Raw genomic sequence first — 9558 nt, forward strand, 5'->3', positions numbered from 1 at the left:
TCACAGGAGTTCTGCCTGCCTGATGTGCTGGGTTTTTTTAAGAGACCTGGGCTGTGGCAATGCAAGCTTCTGCACGCTAAAGTGCCTCCATTTTACAGAGTGACCACCTCTGTAAAGTATTTCAGTCTCTATGCCTATCAGCTCAATGGCCTTTTTATTAGAAGCTAAGTAACAAAAGTAATAGGATGTTTTAGTACAGACGAATTATGGGTGCAGTTTCTAGTCAGTCAGCAGCAGTTTTTGCTACTTATCACCTGCTTGGCCTGCATTTGGAGAGGGCCAAAAAGGAGGCCAGCTGAGGTCATGCAGACTTATAAAATGTAGGTGCCCTCTCATGGGATCCCAGTTGGGAGTTGGAATCTCCTGGAGAAACAAGGAGACTTAGAGGAAGTACAGCAAGATGTTCTATCCATGGACGTTCCTAGTCTCTATAGTCTCAGCTAGGTTGCTCCTTCCATAGCTGTCACCCTCAGTTCCTGGAGAAAATTGTGTAGAGTGCCTTACAGCCCCTCTGTGCAACAGCGGAATTCCATGATGGGAACTGTGACAGGAATCAGAGGAACAGCACCACAGCAATAGCAGACAGGGTCAGGAGACAACCTCAGTGATCTCCGTTCATGGGGAGCTAGACAGACAAGTATGCAACCAGCCTCCCCCCTCCCCAGAAAGAGACAAACAAGACCTCCCCCAGTAGAAATCTGGAGCCTTATGGATCCTGCTGCTTGGAGCAGCTGTGGGGTCTATAGTAGATCGCAATTAATGAGCAGCTGTGGGAGCTATTAATACTAGAGTTAATGTGGCACCAGTAGATTTCATATAGGCTGCCAAACAGCCATCACTAGATGTACATGTGGCACTCTTCAGAGAAAAGAAAGGAATGTGGAGCACAGCTAGCATAGCTGGACAGGCCTGATGATGTCAGGACATCAGGAAGACTGTACAGAGAATAGCTAATGTTAAAACTGGGTACAAAATACCCCTATTTTTAAAAATTTATTATTAATACAACAAATTATAGGGTAGTATACCAGACTTCGGATGTGTCTGTGTGAACACTAAGTTGACAGCAAGCTGGGGTATAAATCTGCCCCACGCCAGCCTGCCGAACACTTGTTCTGTCCCACTGGGAGCTGAGAGCTGACTGTTTGTCTCTATAAAGTAGGCCATGTACTTGTAGCAAGAGATGAGCCATATTATTGATTCATTCTGATCATCTCTTTGTAACGTTTAAACGCTATAACCAGGAAAAATATTTATAGTGTATTCTGTTTTGCTTGTTTCCAAATTAAGATAATTCCTTTAATTGTTTAAAAGCTATGAATTAATATTTTAGTTATGGCTATAATAAAACTCCATTTTAGTTTGAGTAGGAAAACAGAAACTGAAAATTGAAATAAGATGCTATTTTTAGAAAATGCAGTGGTTTGTATTGATAAAAATTGTATTATGTTATGACATCTGAAATCCAAATGCAATAATTAATGACAGATACACCACTGACACCAGTTGTTGAAAAGGCTCAGGTGTTGATACAGTTCAGTACTTAAAAATATTTTTGATAAACTGGTTTTTCATCAAATTATTTTAACTGAATATTATCTTATGTAATTCAGTTTGCCAGCTCCAGACGAGTAGCTGCATAAAATATTTGCTTAAAGATTTTCACACTTCAGCAGTTTTAACATTTTTAGGTTGTGCTGAGAAGAGAGTTGGTAGAAAATGTGAATGTATTCCGTGTACTTGCAGGACTTCTGGATTTGATATTGTGTCTGATCCATTTTCATGTATTGTAATAGTCAAGAAATTTAGGAAATCCAAAGGCCTGATTCTTAGCCGTGTATCAAAAGAAACTCCAATTTAATAATAATTTATTTCTGCTAATCCTATTTGCTATAAATTCTGTTGCTTAGCATTCAAATATTTAAAAGCAGGGAATTCTGCTGAAAAATAGTTGGAGACTTACAAACATACATCTTGAGATTCTATTAACTTCTCAAATCCCACTAGTCCAGCTGACCTGGTGCTAAATTGAGACATGGCGTTTGTAGGTGTAACTCTGCTGTCTTCTCTGGAGTTACTACATTTTACACCAGATGTGACAATGACCCATGATCATCCTGATATCATTGAGAACTCCCAATGTTTGTGAACCTAAATAGCAGAAGTTACAATTACTGTACAGTTGATCTACATCTAGCTATGTACAGTAGATATGCATAACTATAGACAAGTTATGGTAACAAAAGCAAAATGAATGTATAGGTTGAAAAAATATAACACTAATTCATTGTTTAAAATGCTAAAATATTTCTGGAAATCAGAATGTTATGATTTTAGTCTCCAGACTCTCCTACTTGCAGTAACATTCATTTCTAGCCCTGACAATTAACAAGATAACAGAATCTTAATACTGTTTTTGGTGCAAAGTAAAATATAACAATACACTGGACAGAACTGGGAAACTTTCAAGATATGCTCATATTTGAGCCATGTTGTGAGAAAGGATATCACAAGGGGAGTAAAACATTTTAGTGGTAGATTTTTTTTATTTTAAAAAAATAGCAGCTGAGGAAAAACCATTTGATAGGATTAACATTCTATTTATTAGTAGTCCCAGCAAATTGCAGGTAAGAAGATCATGTATGCAAATTAAATGCAGTTTATTCCATTCTTTGTAATTTCTCATGTGGCAGATACAAAGAGGCTTATTCCATGCTTATCAAGATCACATATGTGGTCTTATGTGTGTGTGTATATATATATGTGTGTGTGTATAGTACACAGACGCAAAAAACGTTTTTGTTGTAAACTCTAAGCTGATTATTTTCACTGTTGAAACAAAGGACTAGTGATGCATCCAAAAATCTTGGATAGTGGAAAATCTTCCACACATATTCTGTTACAGATTTAATATCTTGATCGTAACTTTACTGTACACTCTGTTCACATAACTTTTTTGTTTTTTAGAGAGCAGATAATAAAACAGTCCACAGAACTGGTCTGCAGAGCCTACAGTGATATATATGCAGCCGTGATGAATCCAGTCAATGAATATAAGGATCCGGAAACCATAGTACACAGATCTCCTCATCAAGTTCAGTCACTTCTCTCATAAACTTATTTTCCAAATTATGTTGCAGAACACTTACTGTAATGTTACTTAACATTACATTCCTTCAATATTAAAGCCCTGAATATTTTCAGTCTGCTTTTATATTTTTGAATTTTGATTATAACCATGCAGTTACCTTGAAGGGCAGTGATGGGGTTTTGTTTAATATATCTAACAGAAGTCTGGCCATTTCTATACACTTTGTGTTGAGTTCTAGCTATATACAAGAACAAGAATATAGATTAATAATTATTTTTAATTTATTCTTGGAAAGGAAATGAAGGACCATGACAACTTTTCTGATTAGAAATGAAAAATAATAGTCTGCTACTTACTACACCTAATCTTTTGAATAAGATGTTGAAACACTCTATCTTCTGACGTCATAAGTGAACTAGCCAATACTCTTTTAATTGCTGTTTTTCCTTGCTTTTTTCCATTCTATTACTAGGTGCTTTATTCAATAGCCTATTGCAAGTAAGCATATTGTTGTTGTTTGTATTGTCATAGCATATAAGAGTGGTAGTCATGGACCAAGACCCCATTGTGCTAGGTGCCGTACAAACACAGAACAAAAGAGTTTCCCTACTAATAATACATAATTTGGATATAGCTGATACACGTCTGAATATCTAGAAGTAAATCAGCTTTACATCCTGTATGTCATTTCAAAATATTTGGCACTGTGGCATACTAAGATTCTTTAAATCCCACTGATTTCAAGTCTCTGGAACAAGGTAAAAAAATCAGTTTTGTTTGTTATTGGTTCTGGTGTTTTTCTTGATGCCAATGGTGCCCATACCAAAAAAATCTAAATTCAGAGAACAAATCATTGCCTTGCAAATGTAAAGGAGAATTTAGAAGGTTAGTAACATAACTGTGAATTATATTCTATTGTTAACAGGAAAAATAAATCAGACCATTAGGCAGTTAAAAATTTGTAACATATTTCCAATAAGAACAGGAAATACAGTAGATTCCGCTTAGTAGTACCCTCTCAGTTGCCAGCAAATAGTTGCTATTATCTAGCAGTTGCTAATAAGCAGAAGGCAGGTTTGCTAGGCAACAGCCAGGATAAGAAGTGCTGGGGTGTGTCTTCCGTGGCTGCAGCCCTGCAAACCTGCCTGTAGGCAAGGCAGCAGCGGGGAGGAAGGCTGCAGCCTGGATGCCAGGGCTTTCTATATGGCGCTGTGGGGCTGTACCATCCCTCTCCCTGCTCTCTCCAGGGATTGGGAATCAGCACGTCCCAGCACTTCCTTCCCCGCATGCAGCCTCCCGGCAGGATGCAGCACAGGGAGAGGTACCATGCAACTGCGGCATTCATGCTGTAGTCCCCTTCTCCGCTACTGCCCTGTTCACAGCCTCCACTGCCAGACCACAGCCCCTTACCTCCTGTGCAGTACCTGTGCACAGGCAGGTTTCCAGGGCTGCAGCCCCTGAAGGAAGTGCTGGAATGGTCTGATCAATGGCCCCGGGCATGTTTCTGGGACGTCAACCAGGGCAGGAACGTTCAGCACTTCCTTCTCTGGCTGCAGCCTTGCAAACCTGCTTGCAGGTGGTGCTTTTCTTCCGAAAAACATTGGCAAGGGCACTCTGCTTATTAACAATCTCTGAATCCCATTAACGTAAAAGTCAATAAGAGGGGACTGGCTCCTGGCAAAATGTTGCTATTAACCAGAAGTTGTTAATATCCTGGTTGCTATTAAACTTAATCTGCTGTATTCAATTACAATACTTTTCCTGTACACTCACACATGATGCACACAGTCTGCACGCTCATGCAGTCTGTGGTGTCATTCACAATGTGGGCTGGATGTAAAATTCTGTAGAAACCCTGCATATATCCCAACAACTCTTGCATGATTCCATAAAACCTGCTGGGGGTGTAGTTTTTAGTTGGTCATAGTGCATTTTTCTCTTATTCTAGAAGCTAAAGTGATGAGCCATTTGTGTTTGATTAAATGATTTTTCTTTAAGTAATACAAATCATTAAACAAAACAAAACAAAAAAGTCATTTTTAATTCTTGCTTGAAAACTATACTGTTATGGCCAGAGTGTCAGCAGTGGCTTTGGGTACGATTGGAAAATGAAGAACTGTTTTGTATGGTGGTCAACATTACATTTTGTCTTTGCAAGCCCATGGTATCACTGTGTGTATTGCATAATTTAGCACAGAGAGTACTTGCAAAACAAATAGATATGAACTACTTGCCTTTGTAAATAAGTTACTGATGACCAGTATAGGATTTTTACTCTGTAATCCAGAATTTAATAATTTTTCTTTTCTCAATCCCACTTTACTGAAGAGGGAATTTGTTTGAAATAATTATTTATTCTATATGCATCTTTATATTAACTGAAAATCACAGATCTGTTAGGAGTGATCCACAGAAATCTTATGGAATTAGTGAATCACCTCTTTGCAAACATTTTTTAAATGGTGTAGAAAAAGTCCACCTGCTCTAGGAGTAACAAATTTGTTCAGTTAATCATGTTCAAGAGATTTTAGTGGTTAACAAGTCTGCAGTGGTTCTCTTAAAAATACAGTTGGGATCAGTTGTGGCAGTTGTACACTGTAGTGCATCGCCAGCAGTTCAAACTGCTCCTCCACAATGTAACTCAGGGTGGGTTTGTGCAAGATGATGCAAGGTTTGCAACGGTGCTTGGCCAATGAGTGGAGTGAGCAAGGGAGAGTCCCTGCTCCTCTCTCCATCCCATCATTAAATTACTCAAGATAGTTAAGTCCAAAGCAGACTGTGTGGAGTTACAAAGGGATCTCACTAAACTGGGTGACGGGGCTACAAAATGGCAGATGAAATTCAACATTGATAAATGCAAAGATGGAAAAAATCATCCCAACTATATATATGTAATAATGAGTTCTAAATTTAGCTATTACCACGTAAGAAAGAGACCTTGGAGTCAAAGCAGATAGTTCTTTGAAAACTTCCGCCCAATGTGCAGCAGCGGTCAAAAAGGCTAACAGGATGTTAGAAACTATTAGGAAAGTGATAGAAAATGTCTTATTGCCACGTATAAGCCCATGGTGCCCTCACATCTTGAGTACTGTGTCTAGTTCTTGTTGCCCAATCTCAAAAAGGATACAGTGGAACTGGAAAAGGTGCAACTGCCAGGAGACGTTGTGATGGCCAAAAGTATAACTGGGTTCAAAAAAGAACTGGATAAGTTCATGGATAAGTCCAGCAATAGCTGTTAGCCAAGATTATCGGGGGCTCAATCCCGCACTTGGGGCAACCCTAAAACTCTGACCGCCAAAAGCTGGGAGTGGAAGATAGGTATATCACTCCATTAACTGCCCTTTCTGTACGTTCCCCAAGAAGCTTTGGTACTGGCCACTGTCGGAGACAAGGTACTGGGCAAAATGGACCATGGTCTGACCCAATATGACAGCTCTTACGCTTTGTATGCCAGTGTGGCAGCCAGGCACAAGCTGTGCATTTGTGCCTTGTCACTTCCATCTAAAACCTTTATATCTGTAACCTGCTTTTCCTAGAAACCAGCTTTTCTTTTTTTCTTTCTATGTTTGTGGTTCCAGTTAATTACATAAATATAGACAGCTATAGTGCAGATGATCTATGCTTCCAGAGGGAGAGTAAAATATTTAATAGAAAGTTTACTGGATTTCCAACTGACCTGTTAAGAGACAGTGAAAACATTATTATAAATTGCTTCATTCAAGAAATCCTGTCAGGAAAATCAGAGGTTACCAATAAGGGATCTTTATACTATGGAAGAAGGAGGCACAGGTGGGAAACCTTCCTTTGGGAGACCTCTGTTTCCTTGTTTTCTTTTCCTCCAAGGTTTTCTGTAGGAGGTGGAAAATGGGTTGTTTCAGGTGCTTCGGTTTAAGCTGGTGCATACTTAGATGGGATGAGCTACCATTCACATAGAATTTTGTATTATGTATTTTAAATTTGTGGGATGTGCATTGTGACGAGTTGGGGACTCTGTACAGCTTATGAATTCTGGATGATATGATGTATCATGACCATTACTGTGTCACTGTAAGCCTATACGTGTGTGGATCTGCTATTGCTAACCAGGCATACTGCAAGCGCACACTGCAGACTGAGAACAGTGGGAAATACTTAACGTTAATGATAGTGCTTTGACCACACAAAGGTTATGTTAAAAGCTGACTGCATTCTAAAAGAAAACCAGTCTTCTCTGAGGGATGTTTTTGGAGCAGTGGAAAATTACCAAACACAGAATAAAGAAAGCAGGGATTTAAATGAGGAAACACACAGGAACAGAGAGGGTGCAGTTGAGGGACTCTGAGGGAGAGCTGGGGAGGAAGACTCCATGAGGGAGAAGCCAATCAGTATGTATCAGCCTGCATGAGGCAGGGAAACCCTGCCTGCCTTCCTGAGCCCAGGTGGCCTTCCAAGGGAAAGGTGAACTAGCGAGGGGCATTGCAGCTAGGATTTTTTTCTAACTGATGCATACTCTTGTGCTTGATATGATTAAGAACAAGAAATTTTGTTAGACTCTGGGCAACACATCTGTGTTATATGCTTCACAATTACATGTGCCTCCTGAAAGAATTAAACTGTAAACCAGAAGGCTCACATTTTTCCATGAGACTCTGGGACAGGGTGTGTTTAAGAAACTGGAGTATCTTGGGGGTCAGTGCTGGTTCTGGGGGCCTAGGACACATGGGCTGAGAAACTCTGTGTAGGGGTTGCAGACAGTCATTGCCCAGGAAATGTGTCAGAGAGGCCAAGGGAGGGCAAGATACAAAATTGCTGAGACCCAAGGGAGGCTTAAACCATGGAAGGATTGAGGCACCCAGAGGCTTGGCATCCCCTCATAGCAGTGCAGTAGGTGGCCTGCAGGGGGCACCTGACCGAATCTGTGACAGGCACCTATAGAGGTTTATATAAATAATATACCTCCATGCCAGTTATGTGCTAATCAGCTGCCACATCGACTGCCCAGTGTATGTCTGTAAAAGAATCAGTGGCAGAGAAGAACAGCAACTCAGAATTTAATCCTAGAAAAATAGTCCAATCCAACTATCTGTTAGGAATCAACTGCAATGGTAAGTCACAGGACAGTGATCCTCTTCATTTTCTAGTGTATCGTATATACTTCACTGTCATAATATAAAAGAACTAGAAAATATAAGTGTCCTAGATCTCTTAGAATAAATGACTCTGATCTGTTATAAACGTGATTGTTATGGGTATTTTGGATCTTTAAATAATTTAAAGAGAGAGTAAAAAATATGGTATCATTTTGAACTCTTAACATCATGCAAGGCAAGAAATCCATCAAGCCTGGAAAAGGCTTCATATGGAGAACCCAGCCCCAATTCATAAAACACATCTGAATTGAGAAGCTCCCAAGGAAAATAATTCTTCAGTACTTCTCATTCATCTGTTACCAGGTGAGATATCTTCAATTGTTCGATCTTTACATTACCATGATATGTATGGAAACAGTTTTGTTGAAGTTATGTAATGTGCTGTATATACTACTGTTTAATTAATGTGTTAAATTATGGGAATTGCATAACAAGTAGAAAGAGGACAATAAACATGGGCTTGCGATAATAGATGCACGAAACGGAACAATTTTTTGGCTTTGAAGTTTAAGAAAGACTAAACAAATATTTCCTCCAGTCACAGAAACTGACCACAAACGTCAATAAGCAGTCAACAGCTTGCAAAAGGATTTGTGAGACGTTATTTGCTATACTTGAATCCATGCTGAGACTTCTCCATGATGTGCCTCAACTAACCCTTTCATCCTTTCCTGTTAGTAATGTAAAGGTCATAAAGTTGTTACTTTAAAAAAATCAATCGCAGATTTTGGCTTGATCAATAGAGGTGAACAACAAAGGATCATAGGTGAGAAAATTAGTCAATAAAAGCTGGAGTAACTGATTAGGTCTTCCTTCGTGGTGATGCCTGATTTTCCCTCTTATTCTCTGAAAGGAAAAAAGATTTTGAGCTTTTTGTTTGTAGTTTCTGATTTGTAAAATAAAAGTCAATAAGGAAGAACCTGCCCGTGTTGATCCTGTAACACATATGCATCAGAAAATGGGAAGCAGTGTTGTCCTTGCAGAGGGCCCAAACCTGCGGACGCCTGCTACTCAACATTAGCACTTACACCTGTAAGCAATCCCATAAGTATTGTAATAAATGGGATTACTGGTGGGGGAAAGGACTAACTTTCACTTATTATCATTGTATGCAGTGTTGTTGTAGCCGTGTTGGTCCCATGATATTAGACAGATAAGGTGGCTGAGGTAAAATCTTGTATCGGATCAACTTGTGTTGGTGTGAGGGACAAGCTTTTAAGCTTCCACGGAGGTTTTCTTCAGGTGTCCTGATGCTTTCACATAGGTTTTGCTTTCTTGTGTGTGTGTGTGTAGTTATAATATGTAACCACTGAGAAAAGTAAAATAAAAACTGCTTTC

At 39.3% G+C, this 9558-nt stretch overlaps 1 protein-coding gene across 1 annotated transcript in view; it reads left to right on the forward strand.

The window, feature by feature from the left end:
* Positions 1 to 8691, forward strand: part of COG6 (component of oligomeric golgi complex 6) — a 107926-nt gene extending 99235 nt beyond the window's left edge. The window contains exon 19 of the mRNA XM_048848552.2: positions 2968 to 8691. Within this exon, the coding sequence (XP_048704509.2) occupies positions 2968 to 3115 (148 nt within the window). The 3' untranslated portion in view covers positions 3116 to 8691. The remainder of the gene's footprint in view (positions 1 to 2967) is intronic.
* The last annotated feature ends 867 nt before the right edge of the window (positions 8692 to 9558 follow it).

Source organism: Caretta caretta, chromosome 1 (assembly GCF_965140235.1).
Source record: "Caretta caretta isolate rCarCar2 chromosome 1, rCarCar1.hap1, whole genome shotgun sequence".
NCBI lineage: Eukaryota > Metazoa > Chordata > Testudines > Cheloniidae > Caretta > Caretta caretta.